The sequence below is a fragment of the Physeter macrocephalus genome, chromosome 19 (genome assembly GCF_002837175.3).
Source record: "Physeter macrocephalus isolate SW-GA chromosome 19, ASM283717v5, whole genome shotgun sequence".
Classification (NCBI taxonomy): Eukaryota; Metazoa; Chordata; class Mammalia; order Artiodactyla; family Physeteridae; genus Physeter; species Physeter macrocephalus.
In genome coordinates this window covers 20,683,196-20,708,760 of record NC_041232.1, presented here as the reverse complement: position 1 = coordinate 20,708,760, position 25,565 = coordinate 20,683,196, and the positions used below count along the sequence as shown (strand labels likewise).

Here is a 25,565-nt window from a genome sequence, read left to right as displayed (position 1 = left end):
TTTCTTTTTCTTCTCTGATTGCTGTGGCTAAAACTTCCAAAACTATGTTGAATAAGAGTGGTGAGAGTGGGCAACCTTGTCTTGTTCCTGATCTTAGTGGAAATGGTTTCAGTTTTTCACCATTGAGGACGGCGTTGGCTGTGGGTTTGTCATATATGGCCTTTATTATGTTGAGGTAAGTTCCCTCTATGCCTACTTTCTGGAGGGTTCTTATCATAAACGTGTGTTCCAACACATATTTCTTGAGCACTTACTGTGTGTCGACACTGCTCTGGATCCTCAGGACACATCAAAGAACAAATGAGGCAAAAGTCCCCGCCTCACGGACCTCACATTCTAGCAGGAAGAGGTGGGCCATAAACACTGATATAGTATGTCATTAACATAAATGATAAAGTATGTCCAAAAAATCAGAGCAGTGCAGCAGGCTGTGGGGTAGGGTCAGATCATGCCAGGCCCGTGGGCCCATGTGAGGACTCTGGCTTTCGCTCAAGACCTCAGGGGGCAAAGATAGAGGCTGGGAGACCCGTCAGGAGGCTCCTGTAGGCATCCAGCCCAGAGGGGACCCTGGCTTGACCTGGTCATAGCAACGGCAGTTGTTCGATCCTGGATACTTTACAGGAAGAGCCCCAGGATCTGAGGACCGTTCAGATGGAGGGGGATGTATAAGAAAACGGCAAAAGTCGGCCCGGTGATTAGATGTTTGGCCTGAGCAACCAGAAGGGTTGGGTGACAACAGATGAAATGGGAGAATCTGGCTGAGCACAAAGCTGATGCTTCCTAAACAGCCGCTTAGAGCATAAACTGCCCCCACTTAGAGATGCAGGAACTGTGGCACAGAGAGGTTAAGTAACCCGCCTAAAGTCACCCAGCTGGTACGTGGTAGAGCCAGGATTTGAACCCAGGATGTCTGGCCGCAGGGTCTACAGTCTTAACCACTGGGCTCCACAGCCTAACAGGACGAGAGGTCAGCCCGGGAGGGTCTCTATGTGAGCTGAGAAAGAGCTATTTTCATAAATCAGGGATAAAGTTTCTCAGGATCACTCTCAGCCTTGGAGACATTATAGATGGAGCGGGGGAATTTTCATAACATGTCAAACTTTCTTGGTTTGAAAGACTTACCCCGAATCCAGCCCAGCATTGCCCTGCCAGCAGCCCCCAACCCCTCCAAACCACACTTTTTAACCCTTTGCTAAAAGGCTTTTCAATATAGGGTCAGTTTTAGATACTAGCGTTTAACAGAATCTATTTGTGTTAGAGAATAACCAATCCAACTTTTGTTCAAACTGGCCCCAATACAATATGCAGTCAGAAATAGCAACGTGACACATGAAAACTGCACACATCTGTCCCCTGTCCATACGTCTTCAGCTCTAAAATTAGATCTCAGCGAATCTTGTGCACGTTCACGCTCTGATCCGGGGTCTCCTCTGAGCCGGAATGAAATATGTCACATTTCATTCATAAAAGACATGATTAAAACAGACAGTCCGTTATGTTGGGAAATAATATGTTCCCCTAGGCCCCAAAACTGTTTTATTTTGAGAGCCTGAATACACAAAAAGACAACAGCCAGACCATATATGACAATAAAAGTCTGACCCACAACCTTGCAGCAACCAAGCCAAAAAGCCAAACCACAGCCTCGGCAGCAAGCAGCCCAGAAAGGTCTGAAGTTGGTCCACGACCGCCAGCTGCCCTTTTTGCAGCCTCTGCTTCCAGTTCAAGGTCAACCAGAAAAAAGCCAAATACGCTCCCCAGATCTGTCACGTAAGACGCTCACTGCTAGGGAGCCCACCTGCCGCCTCCCCACGGCAACAGTCGGAGCAGACCCGAGCTCCCCTGCTTCCATGAGAAACGTCCCCCTTCCCCGTCTGCCCTTGAGTCTCTGCCACACGCCAGCGATGGCGACCGAGCCTCTTGCCATACAGCAAGCTCTGGATAAACAGGCTCTGTGTGTCCTCATCTGGGTGATCTTCGTTTATTGTCACAATTTCAGTGCAGTCTTCTCTGGCCATAAAGTACAGCATAAGAAATAACAGTCATCTATACTCAATACCTTGTAATAACCTATAACAGAAAAGAATCTGAAAAAGAATACATACATATATATGCATGTATGTATGTGTAACTGAATCACTCTGCTGTACACCTGAAACTAACACAACACTGTAAGTTAACTACACTCCAGTAAAAGAAATGAGAACTTTATCCTTGTATAAGAATGCAATTGATAGTTATATACTGGTTTTTTTTAATCAAATTTATTGTCATATCATTTACATGTGAATAAAGTTTCTGTAAGCAAACAAACGAAAAGAAATAAAAGTCCTATCTAGGAAGGCATAAAGACAAGAAACTCTAGATGCTGACCCAGAAAGATTCGAGAGGTAAAGCTCAGTCCCCACCTACGCAAGCAGAACAGCCGAAAAGAGTGTTTTCAAAAGGGAGTTCTCAACTCCTGCATGCAGACCCACACCCCAGTCCCACCGCTTCCCCACTGCACAACTTCAGGCAGGTAACCCCTAACCTCTCTGAGTCTCAGTTTCCACATTCATAAAATGGGCATGAATACTTTGTACAGTGCCCATGATAATACAATGAGAGATACAACTTGAGCCTGGCACAATATACATAATTATTAAAAAGCATGAATTAATAGTATCGATTGCATATACCTGGAGAAAACCATAATTCAAAAAGATACATGCACCCCAATGTTCATTGCAGCACTCTTTACAATAGCCAGGACATGGAAGACGAACAGATGAAGAAGGTGTGGTACATATATAAAATGGAATATTACTCAGCCATAAAAAAGAACAGAACGAAATAATGCCATTTGCAGCAACACGGATGGACCTAGAGATGATCATACTAAGTGAAGTCAGTCAGACGGAGAAAGACAAATATCATATCGCTTATATGTGGAACCTGAAAAAATGGTACAAATGAACTTATTTACAAAACAGAGACAGAGTCACAGATGTAGAAAACAAACTTATGGTTACCAGGGGGGAAAGGGGAGGTGATAAACTGGGAGATTGGGATTGACGTATACACACTACTGTATATAAAATATTAATAGATAACTAATAAGGACCTACTGTATAGCACAGGGAACTCTTCTCAATACTCTGTAATGGCCTATATGGGAAAAGAATCTAAAAAAGAGTGGATATGTATATGTATAACTGATTCACTTTGTTGTACAGCAGAAACTAACAACATCGTAAATCAACTATACTCCAATAAAAAAATTTTTTAAATAGTATCAATTAACACATAATAGTATGAATAACAGCATCAATTATAGTAAATAATAGTATCAATGAACACTTTCTGAACACCTACAGGGTGCCAGGCACCCTTCTAATTGCTTTACATGAATTCACTAAATAACGCCGGTGATGATGGAGGGGCGGTTTCATTTCCCGTGATGCACCCACTGACCACTTCTGTCTCCCTGACGCACAGTGAATGAGTCGGTGATGCCTGCCTTCATAGATGAGAATCTAGCCCCTCTTCTAAGCGTTGCATTCCCCCTTTTTTCAACACTATATCAGGAGTTTTTAAATGCTCACAGGAGCCAGGTGAGTGAGTGCAATGGGCCAGGTGTGGGACAATAGGGTGTAGTGGGGACTGGGGTGAACTAGGCGGTGCATGATCCATCTAAAGGGGAAAGCCACTCCCTAACTACAGCCAACTGTTGCCAAGTTACCAAATCTCCAACACTTTCCAAGTAAATGACACACGAGATCTCCCTATTATTAGAGGTTGGCGACTCTTTTAAATATTTTAAGGGATGCCATATGAGCTTTAAAAAGAAAAAAAAAAGAAACCAGCATACATCTGTGGCCTAGATTTGCTATAACCACCAGTTTGCACACTCTAGGCTAGATGCTCTTCCTCTGGGACAGTCCCAAGGCCCCACAACTAAAGGCCCTGTGGCTACTATTTCCTGGAGACTGACAATTCACGATTTGACCTCTCAAGGGAAAGTCAGTGTTATAGTCCATTTCAGCTCTAAAATTAACTTCTGTGGGAAAGAAAAACCTTGAGGGGTTTCTACTCACCATGAAGATAACACTTCAGGAGCCTCTACACTGTGTATGCTGGATCCTCTTCTGGTCTCAGCAGCCTCTCCCTCCCTAAATTGACCCTCGGCTCTGGCATGACTGAGCCACATGCAGCCTGGGGGTGCGACAGCTGCCCCCTCCGGTCTTCGAAAGGCAGTGGGCCATGGGGGTGAAGGGTACAGGCTCTAGAGCCAGACCACCGGGATTCACACTCACTGCTCCCTAGCCGTGTGACCTTGGGCAAGCTACTTAACCTCTCCGCGCCTCGGAAAAATGGGGATGATAGCCGTACTTGCCTCCTTGAGTTGTTTGTTGTCAGAATTCAGTGAGTTAAGGCATGTAAACAACTTAGAATGTGGCCTGGACCATTCTAAGTCCTCAGTGAAAGTTACCTAGTACTGTTTATGGCAGTCCCCTGTCCTGAAATGCCTTTCCCAGCCAGGCTCCCAGACTTCCCCAACCACCAGGCCACCTGCTCTCCCCTTCCTCAAACTTCTCACCCAGCAACATTCTCTCCACATCAGGGATGGCAAATAAGTTCAGTCTTAAGTGTCATACCCTCTACCTCACATGAATTGGTAGGGGCTTCCTGGAGTTCTGCGCTCAGTGCAGTAGATTAGTAATGTCTGCCACGGCAGAGGGAGTGTTGAGGTGCTGCAATTGACTGGTCATGTCTGCCTTGGGAGAGGGAGGTGCAGGAAAGCAGAAACCATCCCTTTGCCATTCTCGGTCTACAGTGAGCAGCTTGCACTGCCTTGCATTGGAAGAATCTCTTCAGAGCAAGAACTGGGTTTTAGACCACCCCAGCCCCACCAGTGGAGTGACTAGCACAGGGCTGGGTCCACACCAGTTTCTGAATCAGTTTTACCACCAAGACTCACTCAAGGGGCTCCGAATAGGAAGCCCGCTTCCTGCGGGCTACTAAACCCACCTGGGATCTGCCAGAGCCTCGGGATCCTGTTGCCAGGCTCTGAACAAGCGTACCTCCAAACAGACGTGATCTGGTACATCGGCCTCCGTCAGAATCAGAAGGACCATACTGGACTCACGATTAATTCTTATTTTTCCTCACCTGCACTCAGCAAAACAAAGCCCCACAAGCATTGCAGTTTATATGTCTACCAGCTCGGCGTCTGAGGACCGGGAAACACCACAGCCTAACATTCAGTGGAGAACCCTCATGTGCCAGGCACTATTCTAAGAACTTTATTAACTTGTGTAATCCTCACAACAACCCTGGGAGATAGATCCCATCATTATCCCCATCCTACCAAAGAGGAAGCTGAGGCCCAGAGAGGTTAGGTGACTTGCCCCAGGACACACAGCCGGTATGTAGCAGAGCTACTGCTGCTTCCTACTGCTACCCAGGAACCCATGTGAGCAAAATAAGCTAAAGACAGGTGTGTCCCCCTAGCTCAGAGGAGTTCCTCACTTTCTGCAATCCTAAAACCAAGTCTTTGTCATATAGATAGAGACAGCTGCTTTGCTTTGATAAAGGATTCTTTACTGATGAAAAGCTGTGAGGTGGGAAACACTGTCTCAGAAAGCTCCTTCATGGATTTAGAAATTGGAATTCATTTACAAGGTGTCCACTTCCGGGCATTATGGGATTCTGCCTGGCACATCAAGGGGGCAGTAAGAGGTTCAGACTATCACGCGGGAGCCGGAAGGGGACAAACTTGGACCTCACAGCCCGAATTGCTGCTCTCAAAGCAGAAGTTTTAATCCTGGCTTCACACCAGAATTATACTTAGGGGGTGCTTAGAAAACAGGGATGCCCAGGGCCCACCCCCAAATACTCTGCTTTACGTTGTCTGGTGTGTTGTTTTGATGGGTCTTATTTTATGTTTGTAAGTTTCCTCACGATGCTGGATCCTCAGCAAAGCATCACCAGCCACTTGATAGACTGACTAACAACTCACCGATGATCAAGAGTTGGTTTCCATCCCATCCAACCCCGCAAAGCCTCTTACCTGAGAGTGAAGTGGTCAGCCACAGAGCCACTGGCCAGAGAGACCAAAAAGGTGGCGGTGTCCCCTTCCCGGACGAGGTTCAGAGGTACGGAGATAACGACGTTCTCATCCAGGCTCAGCAGGGACCACTTCAGATCGTCTTGGGTCGGGTAGACCACGACACTCCCAATCCTCTCCCGGGCTGGAGGCGCTGGCGGGGGGCTGTCCTGGCCCGAGTGGATGTTGTTCTCCCACTTGCTGTCCTCCTCCAGGGGACAGTGGCCGGCCTGGTCGGCCGGGTACAGCGTGAAGAAGAGCTCCATGGCCGTGCCGCCCAGCAGGGCTGGGATCTCCTCCTCGGGCTCCAGGTCCAGCCCAGAGCTGAACCACTCGGGCAGCACCTCCAGCTCGGCCACACACAGCCCAGGGGTCCCTTGCAGCCGACAGCTGGCCGCCACTTCCCTGGCCTCCGGGAAAGCAAACATCTTGACGCAGGGGAGCTGTTCCGCTGGGTCGCCGTCGGCCCAGCCCATCCCGGCGATGTAGAACAAGGTCTGCACTTTGGGTCTGTTGGAGTAGATGGAGCTACCGAGGATGTGGGCTTTCAACTTCCAGTTGAAGGGAAACTGGCCCATGTTGCCAAAGGGTGCAGAAGTCAGCATGAGCTCCCGGGGCACCGTCTTCTCGACGGAAAATGGCCCATAGCTGGCATTGACCATCGGGGGGCTCCTGGCTCGGTAGATAAAGAACGACTCCACCCGGGCCTGCAGACTGCAGTTCCGAGTGACGTCCTGGTTGGCCTCTTTAAGGAAGAAGGACTCCTCTGCGTTAGAGACGTGCAGGCTCGTGGGAAGGTAAGCAGGCAGCGAGGAAAACCTCTGCAGGCTGTCCACGATGGCGCGGCTCTCCGTCACTGCACGAGAAACGAAAGCAGAGGGAGAATGAGAGCCGCGTCCGGAGAGGTAATGAAATTAACGCAGGGCCGCCACAACGCACCACCCACTGGCCACGCCCAGCCGACTCCTGGGTCTCCTCGCGGTGAAAGTCCTGTCATTACATAAAGTGTGTTCCGAAATCACCAGGGCAAGGGTGGGAAGGAGCCCCGTGTACCACTGATCCAATCGTCCTGTGACTGAACTACCCACCCCCCGCCCGGAGGGAAAACGTCGCACCCTCTTGCGCTTGCAAAGCCCCGAACTCAGAGGATCGTGGTCATCTCTGTTGTAATCACCCCCCAGAGAGTAGGCTGCACGCCTACCAAGCCCACTATACAACCAGGCATTGGACCATCGTATATGACGTGTTAATGCTTGATTACTTTGATATTTATGCTTCTTCCCATCCCTCCTAGATGTGGTGTCCACGTGGATGTTTAGACATCGCCTAATTCTTTTTGAAATGAGGGTGAAACGATGGCTCAGCATTCCCACTTCTAGAAATCTCTCCTTCCGAAACACGAGTGAGAATTCATAAAGATCTGTTTATCTACAAGGATGTCCACTGCAGCATCCTTTTCAACTGCAGACAAACTTATTTTATGTGCTGGAGCCAGAAGCCTGGATTTGAATCCTGTCTGCCACTTCCTAACTGAGCAACCTTGGGCAAGTTACTTAACCTCTCTGTGCCTCAAACGTCCTCATATAAAGTAGGGTATAAATATAAATGATTGTAAGGATTGACGAGTTAATAAATATGAAGCGCTTAGAACAGTGCTGACACACATAAATGCTCAATCTTTACCTGCTATCGTTATTATTATTTACTAGTTTAAACCATTCCAAAGGTTTATTAAGAGGAGACCAGATAAACTATACACTTTTAAAGTGGGGTAACAGGCAGCTCTGTAAGAAAAATGAAGCAGAGCTATATCAGCATGGTTGAAAAAATGTCCACAATCTGTCATTAAGCATAAAAAATTATAAATGTATCACATATGATCCGATTTGGGTAATTTTTTAAGATTTTATATGTACATATGTAAATGTACATATATTTATGTTTGATATCTATAGACTCCAGAAAGGATTTTTGCCTTTTACCACTTATGTTTCTACCTTCTTAAAACTTGTTACGGGCTTCCCTGGTGGCGCAGTGGTTGAGAATCCGCCTGCCGTTGCAGGGGACGCGGGTTCGTGCCCCGGTCCGGGAAGATCCCACATGCCGCGGAGCGGCTGGGCCCGTGAGCCGTGGCCCCTGAGCCTGCGCGTCCGGAGCCTGTGCTCCCCAACGGGAGAGGCCACAACAGTGAGAGGCCCACGTACCGCAAAAAAAAAAAAAAAAAAAAAAAAAAAACTTGTTACGATAATCATGTATTACTTTGTTAATTAAAATACATATAAATATACATAAACATGTGTATGTGGGCATGCGTATATGTGTATGTGTGTGTGTGTTTCTTTCAAGTGGAGAAACACAAAGAGCAAAGACCCAAGAAGCTTCTTCAAAGTACAGACAGCCCACCAGGAACCAGGGTTGGCAAATCAGGCCAAGAACGGACAGGAATTCTTCCTTGCCCTGAAATAAACCTCTGCCCCTGGAGCCTGGCTTCCAACCAGAGCGAGAGGAAATAAACCAGGCAGCAGTGTTTACAATACAGCATCACCAGAGGATAAAAGGCAAATAAATACTCCATTGACTCTGACTCCTGGTAACATTTTTTCTGCAGCCGTTACGAATTCTGTGAAATAGAGTTTTCTGTTGACTTAAATAATTGTTGGCCTTTTCAGGGCTGTCCTTGGTGAGCTCTCCTTTCCTAGTGGATGACAAAATTGTAATCAGGAGATTGTGAAACAGATACAACCACGAAGGGGCTGACGCATACTTTCTCCAAGACGGTGTTCAGAAGGCAAGTTCTCTGTGAAACGCTGCACGATCTCATTTACATGCAGAATCTAAAATAGTCAAATTTGTAGAAGTAGAGAGTAGCATGGTGGCTGCCAGGGGCCGGGGGGAGAGGAAGGGGGGATGTAGGTCAAAGGGTACAAAGTTTCAGTTAAGCAAGATGACCATGTTCTGGAGAGCTAATGTACCGCAATGTGACATAGTTAACAACCCTGTATTGTACGCTGTAGTTTGCTAAGAGAATGGATTTTTAAATAAATCTTCTCAACACACACACACGGTGATAACTAGGTGGAGGTAACGAATACGTTAATTAGCTTGATTATGGTGATCACTTCACCATGTACACATATATCAAAACATCCAATTGTACACCTTAAACACATACACTTTTTACAGGTCAGTGATATCTCAGTAAAGCTTAGGGGGGAGGCACTTCCCTGGTGGTGCAGTGGTTAAGACTCCGCGCTCCCAATGCAGGGGGCCGGGGTTTGACCCCTCGTCGGGGAACTAGATCCCACATGCGTGCTGCAACTAAGAGTTCACGTGCTGCAACTAAGGAGGCCACGTCCCGCAACTAAGGAGCCCGCGTGCCACAACTAAAGGAGCCCGCCTGCCGCAACTAAGACCCAGTGCAACCAAATAAAACGTGTATGGGGTCAGGGGGGAAGAAAGAAAGAAAGTTCTCAAGTGTCATCAACATGGCCAGTCCTGGGTCAGATTAATTACTGGAGGAGAAGTGTTATTCATTATTCATTTCTCCAATTAGCTATCTAAATGTATTTACTACTCTATCTAAATATCTTTACTTACTATATTTCCAGCCCTGGTAGGGATATCACAGGGGCAAGACAGATGTGGTTTCTGCCCCAAGGGGCGGGCAAACTTTGGAGACAGGCACGGCTAACCTACACAAGGCAGTTACAAAAGTGAACGTTCAGACCCTTCAAAACGCCCGTCCCAATAATTCTCCACCTAGGAATTCATGCGAAGCAAATGAGAGATCATCAGAAAGGAGATAAATGTGCAAGCGTCAACACGACTATGATTTATAACAGCAACACACAGGAAGCAACCTAAAAACTCATCATGAGGGCAATGATTATATAAATGATTAAAGTCTTACTCTGTGTGAGATATTACGCGGTCATCAAAACCACGATTTCAACAAATATGTAGTGCCGTGAGAAAATGCTTACGACATCTTAAGTGAAAGAACAGACGTCAAATCTGGATTTAAGTTATCCCATATCTGTTTAAAATATATTTTCAGTAGTAGATATTTTATGTGTGTAATATACACACATACATAAATATGCATAGGATACATTCACTTTCGTAATATAGACCTGGGTTTCCTCCAGATTGCATCCCCATAGATCGGGCAGGATTCGGATCAAAGACGGAGGAGGAAGAGAGATGACTTTGAAGAAGGAGCCTCGCCCAAAGGAAAGTTTTAGCTGTTGCCGCCACCAAGGGGCAATTTGTATTTTGACAATGTCAAGCGATGCAGAAACGCCATTCCAGATGACATTTCAATTATTTTTTGGTTGGCTGATTTCCCCTCTCCAAACCAAGAAGTTAAATTCTTGGTGAATTTACCCATAAATTAATTGGCAACTAGGGAAGTCTGTCTTCCACAGCCTGACAATCTCCTTCGGCAGAGATGGGTGGGCACACAGCCGACCAGATTTGGGAAGAAAGAGGTTCAAATTTTACCTTCTCATAAAATCTAGGCGAAGCCCAAGGCAAGGTTTAAATTCTGACTTATTTACAGATGTGGAAACGGAAATTAAAATAAATGCAAAGTTTAATATGCTCTGTTTCCACTGTGGCCTTGTTTTATTTTTCCATTATCATTTATATCGGTATTTTATAATATTTTATACCTCTCAAAAATTGATTTACAAGAAATTTAAAGCTGAGCCTTGTCTCTTCTTTATTATGGCCAAGGCCTGCATTTCATCCGAAATGACAGCGTGAAGTTTACAACCCTGTCCCGCCATAACTCAAGCAAAATGCAATACAAATTTTGTCTGAAGGCTTATATGGAAAGCCATAAACATCAGCTGCCAGATCCTCATTTTGTCCTCAAATCAGATTTGCCACAAAATATGCCATCCAAATTTAGAAGCATCTTATGAAGCCGAGAGACTGTCCTTAGACAGACATCCGGGGTCTGAGAAGCTAACACCCCTACCTTTAGTCCCCTAATGTCATACAGTGGCACCATTCTTCTTCCCATTGGCAGGGAGACCGTGTGGCCGGAGTTCTGAATGTGAAATGAGGCCCTATTCAGTCTGCTGATTTCCTAGAGGGCTTTTCACCACCCGACTGAATGAGGTGGGTCCTGAGAGCAGAAAATGAGGAAGTTTTGGGCTTCCCTGGTGGCGCAGTGGTTAAGAATCCGCCTGCCAATGCCGGGGACACCGGTTCGAGCCCTGGTCCGGGAAGATCCCACATGCCGTGGAGCGACTAAGCCCGTGCACCACAACTACTGAGCCCGCGCGCCACAGCTACTGAAGCCCGCGTGCCTAGAGCCCGTGCTCCGCAACAGGAGAAGGCACCGCAACGAGAAGCCCGCGCACCACAACGAAGAGTAGCCCCCGCTCACCGCGACTAGAGAAAGCCCGCGCGCAGCAACGAAGACCCAGCGCAGCCAAAGATAAATAAATAAATAGAAAATGAGGCCGTTTTAGTGAGGCCCAGCTGCAAAGGGCTTCTCATCACTGCCCCCCTTATGAGCCAAGAAGAATATCAAGTGCAGGTTCACCAAGAGCACAAGGTGCTCCGGACGGATGCTCTGTGGTTAAAGGATGCTCTGACTGACAGATGGCTCCGAGGACGCCCCAAAGAGAACTTCGGGGGGAAACGAACAACTTCCCAGAATGAAGCGACTCCCGGGGCGCTGGGAATGCCGGCAGGGACTCTGTGACCCAAAGTGCGTGGACGGACATCACGGCTGTGCTTGGAACGCAAAAAATACTCCTGGGCACGTGCCTTGGTCAGGAGCGGAGGGACCTGTAGCTCCAAGATAATGCAGCCCACAGACTCACAGGCCTTTCCACTGCCATCGCCAGCCCTACCTGGAAGCTGAGTACCAGTCTTGTGGCTCCCGGTCACCCACCTGAGGGTCAAGGCCTGTGACATGTCTGCAGCTGAGTCTCTTCTCGTTCCCCCAAGACAACAGGGACGTGCACAGCCAGGGATAGAAGGCTCTCCTTCCAGTGGGCCGGATGGCCAGGTCTTTGGAAACCGTCAGCAAGAGAAACTGCTCACTGATCTGTCAAAGGGTGGTCCTGAAGAATAGCTGGTAATTTACTGCCACCATGTGGGTACCCCCATGTCCATGGTCCTGGTGGCCAGAAGCTACAAGGAGGCCCTTGGAAGCATTCCTGTCCGTTCAGAATGGAGCAGTGGATGTTGTTTCTGGGATGGAGGAATGATAGGAGTTGGTTCACACTCGTGTTTTCCTGTCTATCTCCACCCTGTTTCTGCGTCTTCCTCTGTGAACTTTTGCATTCGCTGGGAAGCTCACCTCCCACCTGTGAGCAGAGCAGACTCCTTCCTGCCAGGATTTCTCAGCTCAGGAAGGGTTTCTCCAGCCCTGTCCCTGCTCTTCTCTGCATCACAGGAAACCACCCTTCCCAAGCTCCTTCGCTCCCTGGCTTCTGGAGGCAATGGGATGCTCTGGTAGAAGACGGAGCATGGGAGGTATTTCTCCCCTTGTCTGCCAGCATTTCCTGGCAGAGACCGTGCCTCTTCTCTGATTCCAGCCCTCTTCACGCTCCCCACCATGGATACAGCTCTCCTAGGCAGCGGTGCTAACATCTACTGGATGGTTCCAGCTGCTGGGTTCTGATAATCCAATTTCCCCACTTTGTCCCTTCAGTCCAACTGGTAGCAGCTTCCTGCTGTTATTCATTTCTGGATTACTTTACCATTCCCAGAAGGTGTTTACCATGCCCGACTTGGTTTCGCAGATCTTCCATCACCCGAGTGACTAATTCCCTTGATTAAATTCCCTCTGTGGAAATAACTAGAGTGGTTTCTCTTTTTTCTTGGCTAAAGCCTGACGAATACATCCAGTCACTAATCACACCTTCCTATTATATTTCTTCAAGGCCACTGTCACCATATGAAATTAGCCTTTTACTTGTTTGCTTGTTTTCTATCTAGTCTCTCTATTAAAATTCAAGCTCATGAGAGCACAGACTTTGATATGCAGTTTATTGCTGAATCTCCAGTACCTAGCAGAAGAAAGTAAACAAATATGTGCTGAGTGAATGTCCATCAACGAAGACTGCCATGGTTTAATGCTCGAGAGAATAAATCTCTCTGTGTTCCTTCTGAGCCTTTCTTTGGCTTCTCCCCGGGGTTGTTAATAGATACCATTAGTATTAACAAATCATTGGTCCATCACCTTATTACTCCGTTCATGTCCTCTCAAATATCACATCCCTGTGGTCACTAAGCTGGTTGCTCGGTTTGCCAAGCAAAGAGCTGCAATTCTCACATGGAATGAAAAAATACCACTTAAAGGAGAAACAGCACTTACAGAGCGCTTGTGCCAACACACCTGGGCATATATAACTGCTAAGTCCGTTGATGATCACGATGGTTGTGAGATGAATAGTTAGTCCCTTTTGGAAAATGGTGAAACTGAGGCACAGAGAAATGAAGCAATTTGACCACGGTCGAAGTTAGGGTTCAAACCAGCTCTGTCCAATTCCAAAGGCTTTCCACTTCTCTGCACGGCCCTGGTGCCAACTGGCCTGGTGGTTCTGCCGTGAGGCCAAGGCTCCTTCAGGTCAGCTGAAGGAGCTGGAGCTGGAACTCAATGCTCACTCTTCCAGGTTCCTGGACAAAATCCCTACACACCCAGTGAGGCTTTCATCACTCTACCGTCACAGGTGACTGTCTCCCATCCCAGGTACCAGCCTGGATTCCCAGGTAGAGCAGGAAACTAGATACAGTTGACCCAGTTGCTGGCAAAGCAGCCAGAGATCCATACCTTTAAGGTAACAATAAATGTGGAAGTAGCACTGCTACCTGTAAAGCCCTGCACATGGCCTGGAGCCTCAGGAGTAGCCAATGCAACAAGTCAAACCAAACGCTCTCAGGTTAAGGAGGAGAAGTGCAAATGGTGAGTTATTCATTAACGACCAGCTGTGCTGGAATTTCTTGTACATCCTCATCCAGTTTGCTCCCACCCCCAACTGTATCCCGTCACGGTACCCTGGGGACCAGACCCTTCCACGCCTCTGCATTTGCAACGCAAGTCACTGATCACATAACCGAGAAAAGGCAGCAAATACTTAACTATTGAATTCAAAAGCCACCCGTATAACAGTGAGATGGGAAAAGTCAGATGAGCTTCTGTCTTTCTCAACCAGATAAAATATACCATGGCTGAGAGAGAGGGAGAGACCATACAGACAAGAGGGCACGAAGCCACCAAGGCCAGCTGGTCATCAAGCAGGAGGGATGCTGGCCTTTGTCCCAAGATTCTCCTCCAATTCCAAACTGGGGAGCCCTGTGTGGCCTAACATGGGTTGTTCACAAGGACAGGAAGCAGATAAAAAGCAGACCAGAAGCCGGGGGAAAACAGGAAGCAGACAGGAAGCAGACAGGAAGTAGACAGGAGGGAACAGGTCCCTTCTCCCAGCTCCAGCCCTGCAATCTCCTATAGCATCTCCCCCCACCCCCGTGAGTAGAGACTAACAAGAAACAACTGGCTAAGAGAAATGTGGTTTTCAGATTCCAGCCCCCAGCATTAAAGACCAGAGAGCAGAAAGATGAGTTTGGAACTAAGAGACAGTAACTTAACAACTGAGATCCCATTTGTCAGAAGAGAAAACTGCAGCGGAGAGGCATTAAGTCTAGTAAATGATGGTTCCAGGTCAGGAGTCCAAAAAACTGGCTCTATAGCGTACACCCCTAACTACCGCCCTATAGACTTTCACATCAAGCCTGCTGGGGATAGGAAGAACTCTTATTCCTTGATCTCCAGGCTGTCCCATAATTCCTTCTTGGTCCAGAGGGAGACAGGGAGACTCTAGAGAAACACAAAATAAAACCCAGAAAGTGAGAGTTTTTAGAGAAGAAGCCAGGAATCCAGAATTGTGTGTCCCCATCAGACGCTGCAGAATCGTAGCAGGAACCATGGAGAACTCCTAGGTACTATACTGTAGTTTGTAGAACTATCAGTGGAACAGAGAATATGGGAATAACACCCGGTCTGGAGGAAGAAAGATAAGGACTTTGGTTTGGACACGTTGGAGTTAAGGTGAAAGGGAGATGACGGGGAGACAGGTGAAAATACGAGTGTGGATTCAGGAGGGGGCGGGCGCCAACCTCATCTCCACACAAAGGTAAAAACTCCTTTTAGACACGGTGCCACATCCTAAGATAGGGATTCTGAACTCTGGCTACATCGTAGGTACACATGGTAAAGAACGCATGTATTATACCTGGCCCTGCCCACCAGAATTCATTTAAAGGGTCTCGGGGAGGGGCCCAGTTGTTTCTGTGTTCTCTAGATGATTCAGCTGAACAGCAGTGGAAAGAAACACCACTAAAAGTTCAAAGACACTATTGGTACACAGTAGGTACTTTGTGTACACAGGTTTCCCCCGCTGTCTGAAAGTCAATCATTCCCGTGAAGTCTTTTGTAAGCCGAAATGGCACAAAGCAAAGAAGCAATTGCCTTGGAGCACATCTTGCTAACGGACGCACAAGATAAAGGGCGACAAAGCACAGGTACTCACACGGTTCAAAGCTATGGCGACTGGAGGCTGAGATGCTGAGTATATGTAGTTCCGGGGAAGGAGCTCGGGGATGCCACCCTCACCCGTCGGGGTGCACGAGGCCTCCGTAAAGGCTCGCTGCAAAACCAAGGCTGAGCACTCTTTTCGCTTTGGGCCTCTTTTGGTAAAAGGGGAAATCCTCTTTAGATTTCTTTCAGGTTAGCGAAAAATGGTACTAATGTAATTCTTTCGTAAAAGCCAAGTGGCATAAAGCGAACTTTCAAAAAGCAGGCGGGTCTCGGAACTCAAAAATGAATAGTCACTCACTGTCTTAAGGGCAAGTCTTGGGTCATATACCAGTAAATCCATTAAGGATTAGATATGACTATAAATTACAGTGATAATAAAAAATGTAGAGAAATAAGGGCAACGAGAAAAGAATAGAATCATCCTCACAGTCATCATTTATTTACAGTCCTCATGATGTACCAAGCACTAGGCTAAGCATTTCACAGGTATTAACTCTTTCAATCTTCACAATTTTTGGATTATGAGGATTTGATTATCAGCCCCACTCATAGATGGGGAAACTGAGGCACAGGGCCGTTAAGTGACTGGCCTAAGATCCCAGAACTAGTAAGTGGCAGAGGGGAAATTGGATCCAAGCTGTCAAGCTCCAGGCAGAGTTTACACCCTTAACCACTATGTTCAGCTGCCAGAGGAAAGCTTAGCAAGCAAAGTCTACATTGTGAGAGCCTCGGCAATGACCGAAGGAACTGCAAATGTGCCTCTGAATTGTCCAGCTCTCAAAGCACGAGATGAGGTCACCCGTTGGACACCATTCATAAGATGAAAGCAAGAAGCAAAGCTTTTCCTGGCTCTGAGAGAAATTCCTCCGGTCGTGGTGCCCCGAGGGACAAAACGGCATCCCTACAATACAGTGAATTTATTAGCAGGCTCCCCGTGGTGCTGTCCGCACAAGGCGGGATGCGACGGTGAAAGACCATCAGGCAAAGGCGATTACGCAGAGGACAAAGGATTGTGAGGCAAGACAGCTGCCAGCTCTTGGAAGGTCTGGCCTGATGGAAAAATAAAATCCGGAATAAGATCCTAGAGGAGAATTCTACCCTTCAAACTCTCCTCCATGAACGTGCTTTCTTACCAAACCAGCTAAGGTCTTAGAAAGTGGTAAGGAGCAGAGGTCTTGAGACTATATTCTCTGGCAAGATCCGGGGGCACAAATATTCTACGTAGAACATCCAAGGCCAGTGTACAAGATTTAAAACATAAGGAAGAGCATTAATCTTTTCTTCATGAGGTCCACCACTTCTTTTATGCCATAAAGGTCTTTCCCAATATCCCAAGATCAAATATATACTCACCTATACTCTCAACTGGGTTTCCATGGGTGGGTATAGGTATATTCATGTGTGTGTCTACATTTCTGCCTTTAATCCTTTTTTATCGAGGTATTTTGGGCCATTAAAAGTTGTATACATAAAATAGATCAACAACAAGGTCCCACTCTATAACACAGGGAACTATATTCAATATCCTGTAATAAACCATAATGGAAAAGAATATGAAAAAGGATATATCTACCTACATATATATATATTTTTTTTCTGAATCACTTTGCTGTACACCAGAAACACAACACTGTAAATCAACTGTACTTCAATTTTTAAAAAGGAAAAAATGTTGTATATATTCATTTTTTCCTGTGCTTTCATTAGCAAGGAGATACAGGCACTCGGAGAAACAAAGTGAAGCGCTCTTAAGCCAACAGGAGAGGTTTCCATGGGGCACCAGATGTAAAAAGAGCATTATTAAACGGATTATATAGATCTTAGTGACAGTAATTTTGACCTCCTATTAAGGCACCGTCAGCTGTTGAACAGTGGGTGATGTTGATGAGCTTGTTCTAATTTCCATTCATATTTATTCTAAATTGGACCCCACAGAGACGGTTTAAGTAAGAGAGGGAAATTCACTAAGCAACCCTGACAGCTCTGCCATTGCCAGATATAGGGAGGTCGCTGAGGCTTACAAGAGGCAAAGGACACCTGGGCTGGCGTCCCACGTCTGCCATCAGCTCAATTTATGCACCAAGTCACTTCATCCCCCTGGGATTCACTTTCCCTCTGTGTCAAATAAGGTGTCACTTCCTGCCACCCATCAGGGACATACCATGAGGGAACCCAATAATGCGACTTGTGATTGTGTGACTGCATTAGTAGGAATGTCATATGAGGAGTGTCTTTGCTCTAGACTTCCCACTAGTTCAGACTAGCCTTCCCATCCTCCGGCCATTGTTGGTATCAAAAAATGATTCTTTCAATTCACAGAAAATCCGCACCATGCAAGTCTAAACAAAACTGGAATTTAACGGCAGTCACAGCTGGAGAGAGAGGTTAGCTTCAGGTCTGGCTGGATGCAGCGTTTAAACAATGTCATCCACATGCATCTTCACAGATCTCCTTCAGTGGGTGAATGGATAAACAAACAAACGGTGGTACAGCCACAGAATGGAAAACAACTTAGCAACAAAGCAAACGATGGATATACATACAACAACATGGATAAATCTCAAACACATTTTGTTGCCGAAAATAAGGCAACCTGCAAAAGCTACCTACTGTATGATTCCATTTTTGTGACATTCTAGAAAAAATCAAAACTGGAGGGATGAGGGAACAGAGAAGTGATTGCCAGGGATCAGGGCTAGGGTTTAACTTTAAAAATTTAAAACAAAGAATTAGGGATGGAATGATGTATCCTGACTGTTGCACTGATTACACGACTCTATGCATTTGTTAAAAAGTCATGGTGCTATATTCCAAAAAGAGTGAAGTCTACTGAAAGTAAAATTTTAAAAAAATTTTTCTAAAGATGCATTTTCATCTATCACTCTGCTCTCTTCCATGGAGCTGGCTTCATTCTCAATCTCCATGTTTCAGTAAGATTAGCCTCGCCAACTCTCATATTTTCCTTCCTTCAAAATCCAACAAGAAGCAGTATGTGTCTCTCTCCTGAAGTTTCAGGAGGAAAAAAAAAAAAAAAAAAAAAAAAAAAAATCTCAGTGCATCTTCTTGTCTCTGATTGGTCACATGCCCATTCCTGAACCAATCACTATGGGGGGGGGGAGCAGCCCGTTCTGATTGGCTCATCCAATGTCATGTGTCTCTTCCCAGGAGCCTGGAGATAGCTGGGCTTTAGCTGAAGTATGAAGTGGGGGATGCCTGAAAGCATCATCAGGGTACCATTTTGACAAGAAGAAAAAGGATGTTCTTTGTAGGAAGCAACACAAAAGTCTACTCTATTACCCAAATGAAACAATTTACACCAAGTCAAGGCTGATCTCTTTACTGCCAGTACTATTGCTGAACAAAAACTCAGGAATATGCCTGAGATCACAAACAAGACATTTCACTAATTATCCTGAAGAAGTGTGTTACTTTTAGAGTTTGACATTCTCCATATGAAACACAAGTTGGAGAATCTGAACCCAGGGCCCAGAATAAACCAACCTCCACTGCAGGGCTATGTTTACTTTTGGATATTGAGTCTTCAAAAGTGATCTCAGCGGGCAGTGACAAAACAGAAGTATAGGGCTTCCCTGGTGGCACAGTGGTTGAGAGTCCGTCTGCCGATGCAGGGGACACGGGTTCGTGCCCCGGTCCGGGAGGATCCCACGTGCCGCGGAGCGGCTGGACCCGTGAGCCATGGCCGCTGAGCCTGCGCGTCTGGAGCCTGTGCTCCGCAACGGGAGAGGCCACAATAGTGAGAGGCCCGCATACCGCAAAAAAAACAAACAAACAGAAGTATACAAAACAGAAGTATATACATGCGTCCTAGGCATGTGACCTATGCAGTTACACAGGGCCCCATGCTCAGAAGGGCCCGGGCTTGGTTCAGTGCCCTGCGGTCACGCTCTATACCTCTGAAATCCTTAAGAGTTTTATCTTTGAACTTGTGCTTTGTAAGTCAAGTCTAAGGGGACAATGAAGCATTCGCATGAGCAAAGGAGGTACATGTAATTGCTTGTCTGCTGGTGCCCTATTTGCATATTGTGTTCTGGATGCCCTGTGAGCACAGAATTCCGGTGGCCCTGATGCATGGGAGTTCCGTCCACAAGACACAAAGCCAGTACAAGTAAGTGTAATGCATCTATGACAAATCAGCAGGGCCACTGACAGCTCAGAGAGGGCAAACTTGCCATTAAACCAGAACTTTCTTCAAATGCAGCAAAAAAGGCAAAGGCATTCTATGAAACACAACCAGCCAAGAACCCCCATCCTGTTCATTCTTACTCCCGTTACTTTCCTGTATTAGACAACTGATGCTGAAAATGAATGACATAGAAAGAAAGGGAAGAAGTGTTCCTTTCCTCTCAGTCCTTCCTTCCACATCAGCAAGCTGAAGCTCACACTGGTAGAAGGTGCCCACATCCAGAAGTGAAATGAAACCAGTCGAGTTAGCTCTGTGCAGCATTTCCACTATTCTGGTCATATTAAAATGCGTATGTGTGTTATGATCTATTAAATATGAATTGTGTCATTTTGAGGATCCCGCATGTGGGTTCATTGCTCTTCTCTTTGCGTGTACAACAGGTATTGCACAATTAAAAGATGAATGATGCACCACATTAATAAAAAGAAAGAGAAAAATCCTATGTATGATCATCTCAACAGATGCAGAAAAGGCATTGGACAAATACAGTAAAACACTACTAACCCAGGCTAGCTTGGAGCAATCCAAAATCATTCGCGGAATATCTTTCTTTCTCGTCCTTATCTTTTTAATGCAGTCTGTAATTTTCAAACGCATGAAGTAACGAGAGGAAGGGAAACAAAGGTTGTCCAGTCTTTGTGGCTGCTGCCTAGAGAATCTACTTCAGTGAATCTTTAAGACTGTTTTTTAAGGGTTAGGAGTTTAAACACCAAGAGCTCAGATGACTTCAACATCCCTCTTACAATTCTTTAGGCTATTCAACTGCTAGAAAATGTCTTTTCCCCTACCGCCAGCAAAAAACAAAAAAACAGAAACAAAAAAAAACAAGAGTAGTGGCTATTCAACTGCTAAAAAATGTCTTTTCCCCTACCGCCAGCAAAAAACAAAAAAACAGAAACAAAAAAAAAACAAGAGTAGTTTCTGTCGGGATTAATTTCTCTGGATAATCAAGTAAGTCAAGTAAGTCAGGGTGCATGAAGTGCAGAGCTGTGACAAGGAAACAAACAAACAAACAAACAAAAAAAAACAAGCAGAGGACACAGCCTGCTTCTGAGGAACTTAAAATTTTAATGGAGAAGAGAAGACAAACCTACATCTTAAAAATTGATAACAATAAAAGAAAGTAAAAGATCCGTTGTTAACTTGCCTGAAATAAGTTACATATGCCAAATCTCAGAGAAAGAAGAGATCAATATTGATTGGGAATTATCACAAGTTTATCACTAGCAGGCTCCAATGAATGAATTAATAGCAGTAATAACTAGGAAATTTGTCGAGTGCCTACTACGTGCCAGTCACCAATATAACTGATTTATGTGTATCAGCTCTTTACACATTTATTCTTTACCCAATCCTGTGAGATGGTATATTATTTTCAGATTATTATATTATTAATATTATGACATAATTTATAAGTAATATTATTATATCCATTTTATGACTGAAAAACAAAGGCACAGAGATATCAAGAACCATGCCTAAGGTCACACAGCAGGTAAGGGGTGCAGCCGGGAATGGGCTCCAGAGACCAGGCTCTGACTGCTATTCTCTGCGGGTTCCCGGAACGTTTCTGCTTATTCTCCTCTGTTTGGTCCCATGGCGGCTAGCGTTCCAGACTTAGCCATCTCCCTTCACCAAAGCAAAGAAGGGCTCCATTATAGCTTCTGACCGATAACATGACCCAGAATAAAACCCACAAAGAACACAAAGAAATAGAAACATCCTCCCCACACTGGCTCCAGGGGCTGTGCCGTGAACCCCTGTCATACGTCAAACCGCTTCTCAGCAACAGCTCTGGGGAGTCTTGGTGGGGAAAAACAAAGCCAAAAAAACCTCAGTCCCTTTTTTCTCTAATTTAATTCAGAGTTGATTCTGTGTGGGGCAGAGTCATCCTGGAAATTAAGGGACACAGAGGACAGCATCCCTGAAGCTGGGGGCAGGTCCCTGGGGATGCGGCGGTGTGGGCACCTGCACCCAGCCCGGGACACCCCCGTTCGGGCACTAGGTTCACCCCCAGCTGCCCCAGACCGCGGGTTCCCCTCTCCAGTCGCCTCTGCAGGAACAGGGGCCTCGTGTGCGACAACACTGCCACCTAGCGGCCGAGGTGGTTCCCACTGAGCCAGAAGCAGGTGGTCGGTTCCCCATTTCCAGAGCTGAAACGCAGATTTGGGGCGATTTCGAGCGCTTTGAGGACTTTAACCAAGACCCGTCGCTGCCTTCTGCCAGAAGCCATTAGACAGAGCCCGATGACCCTCTAGGACCAATTCTTTGTGGGCAGGCAACAGAAAGCCCAACGCGGGTGGGCTCAAGTGAGAAAGGGTGGCACCTCCCCCCCAGACCTCAGCCTGGGACACAGGGGACCACGGGCAGCAACGCGGTGGGGGGCGGAGGAGGAGGCATGCAACACAACTAGCGTCCCTGCGCTCTGCAAGAACGTGAAAGTGCACCCAGGGGGGAGGAGACACCGCAGACTCCACCGGGGACACAGCTGGGTTTTCCCCACCACAAACGGGCTGCGAAGACCCCTGATCGGACAGTGGGCCGGACAGAGCTCCAGGCGGCCCCCATGACCCTTTTCTCTCCCTTCCCTTTGTCCACTAGTTTCCCCTGAGAAATCACAGAAAGGAGAAGAAATGATTTTTGTACCAGTCACACCCTTCCAGGGAAGTTCTGGTGGTTTTACGAAAGGGTTTTTCTTCCCCTTTTTCAGTTTTATTTGTTCCAGGAGGAAATCTCTCCAGTCTCTGACTCAAACTGTCCTTGCTATTCCCTCTCAGTGACCACCTGAGTGCTGAGGGGCCCGGGCAGGGGAAGGCGTGAAAACACCGACCGAACAGGGATGAACCCAGCCTGCGTGGTGACAGTGACATGAGGACAGGACCACCCAGCACTGAGAGGTCTATTAGGGAACCGTCCCCATGGAAGGACACAGCCCATCACCTGCTCTCCCTCCGGCCAGAGGTCACTCAGGCCCTGCCCACACTCCTGGCTTCCTTGAAGCACCCCCCTCAAAGCCAACGAGTAGGGGAGGAGCCTGGGCTCCAGAGCAGGTGACCTTGGCTGGAAAATCAGCCCACCTCTCAGTCAGCTGGTCACCACGGTGAGCACCCCAGCCCGCCGCCCCGAGAAACACAGGAAAAAGGGAGACAAGAAGATGATCCTCGGGTATGGGCATCACATGGGATGGATCAGGCATACCCACTGCCTTAGTCGGTGCAGGCTGCTATAACGAATACCATAGGTGCAGCAGCTTTAACAAGAGAGATTTATTTTCTCACAGTTCTGGGACTGGGGAGTCCAAAATCAAGGTGCTGGCTGCTTCGACGTCTGCTGAGAGCCTGCTTCCTTGCTCACAGATGGCCAGCTTCTCCCCGTATCCCCACATGGCAGAGAGAGGGAGCACGGGTGTCTCTTCCTCTCCTTATAAGGGCACTTATCGCCTCACGGGGGGGCTTCACCCTCGTGACCTCAGCCAAACCTGATCACCTGCCCACAGCTCACCTCCTGATACCATCACATTGGAGGTTAGGGCTTCAGCATAGGAATTTGGGGGAGGGGGACACAGAAACGTTCAGTCCATATGGCCATTCATCCATCAGGGATTCACTCAGTGCTTATCAGGGGCCAGGCCTGTGCCAATCACCAAAGGCAGAGGGCACAATGGATCAAGGAATTCTGTCTAGTTTGGGGTTTGAACATAAATAAGCCATTCCAGTAAAGAAAAGCAAGAGTCGTGTTAGTGGAGGGGCTCCCAATGCAACCTTGATGCAACCAATGCAGATGGGACCTGCAGTGGATTAAACAGTATCCACCAGAAACTCATGTCCACCTGGAACCCCCAAACATGACCTTAGTTGGAAATAGGGCCTTTGCAGATGTAATTAGGTCATACTGGATAAAAATCCCATGATTGGCGTCTTCCTAAGAGAACGAAGAGGGATTTTCATGCACAGAGAAGCCATGTGAAGACGGGGTCAGAGACTGGAGTGAAGCAACTTCTAGAAGGAATGCCCGGGGCTACCAGAAGCCAGGAGAGGCATGGGACGGACTCCTCCATACCTCCAGAAGGAACCAACCCTGCCGGCACCATGATTTTCGACTTGTGGCCTTCAGGACTGTGACAGACTAGGTTTCTGTTGTTTTAAGACCCCCTGGGTGTGATCATCTGTTATGGCAGCCACAGGAATCCAGGGTAGTGCCCAGAGGATGAATGGAATCAACCAGGTCAAGGGGTGGGGAGAGGGTTTGGGGGAAGGAAAGCAGCGCGGGGAACACAGAGCCCTGCTGGGGCAGGTGTGGGGAAGGAGGAGAGACAGGCAGACAGGCTGGAGAGGAAGGAAGGTCCAGGTCAGGCAGGGCCAGGCGGAGGCTGCTTGATGGTGCCTGGACTTCATCCCAGGGGTAACGGGAAGCCTCTAAAGTCGCTGACGTCATAGGAACATGGCCCCATTCGATGCAATTGGTAAACCATCACCCTGGAATGATGGAGAATGTGCTGGAAACAGGAATGACTGAGACAGACACAGACACAAAGGTCCAAGTCATAGAGGGTGGTGACCTTATTATACAAATGGACCAAAGAAGGTTCCTGTCTCCTGCCCACGTTTACTTCTTGAGACTAGGCGAGGACCATTAGCCCAAAGACCGCTGGTGCCAAACTCAATTTTTTACATATGCAATTGCTTTAAATGTAGCCCAAATAAGCATGGTTTTAACTATTTAGATACTGCTTGCTTTTCATGCACCTGACATCTGCTACCTTCCATAAGAAAAACCCTGGGCTATAAAAGACCCCCAGGTGCTATGGCCCTCGGGAGCTTCCTGACCTCCCACCAAGCTGGTGAGGGACATCACCTGGGGGCCCCCTGACTACTGCCCATCCCCCCCAGGAACGCTCTGCCTCTCTCGTGGTTCCTGCCATCTCACGGTCATATCTTTTTGTTTGATCAGCTCCGATATCCTCAAATTCACCCCAGTCTCTACTGCAAAGAGGGCCATCAGGACGGAGAGAGAAGGAAGGTGCAAGAGATGCTGAAAGGACTAGGAAATTACTAAGCTCTGGTGGGGAAGAAAAGGGAGCCAGGAGAGGAAAGAAAGAACTAAGAGTTGTGTTGGGTTGAGGCTTGGGCAAAGGGCAGGACAGTCACTGAGATGGGGGAGAGCAGCCTTTGGGGGAGGATGATGCATTCTGCTTGGGCCAAATTTGAGTCTGAGAGATGTGTGGGCCCACCCAGGAGAAATGCCCACCAGGTCATGCATTAGACGCAGCAGCTGCAGCTTGGGAGGTCTCGGAGCGAAGAAGTGGGTGTTGTCAGAAGGGAGGTGGCGACAGAGGTCACTGGAGGAAGCAGCCCAAAGAGACACCGGCAGGGTGGGACGAGACCCCCTGACGTGTGAGGGTGAGGCAGGGGACAAGAGGCCTGCAGAGAAGGCTCCGAGGGGCATCCAGGGCAGGGGCGGAAAAGGAGACGGACACGTGTCAGGACAGCCATCGGAGAGCTGGGGAGACTTCTGAGAAGGAGGGACCCTGCCCCGAGAAGAGCCCGAGCATTTGACAACAGCCTGGATGAACTCAGTGGAGTTTCAGTGGTGACGTGGTGGCCAGAAGCACAAGGATGGCGACGAGGAGTGGGCAGAACACAAGGGGCGGGGGGGGCTTCCCTAGTGGCGCAGTGGTTGGGAGTCCGCCTGCGGATGCAGGGGACACGGGT

At 47.4% G+C, this 25,565-nt stretch overlaps 1 protein-coding gene across 1 annotated transcript in view; it reads right to left on the bottom strand.

The window, feature by feature from the left end:
- Positions 1-25,565, bottom strand: part of LOC102980712 (transmembrane protein 132B) — a 264,321-nt gene that overhangs the window by 224,742 nt on the left and 14,014 nt on the right. Inside the window, exon 2 of the mRNA XM_024120951.2 lies at positions 6,053-6,944. Within this exon, the coding sequence (XP_023976719.1) occupies positions 6,053-6,944 (892 nt within the window). The remainder of the gene's footprint in view (positions 1-6,052; positions 6,945-25,565) is intronic.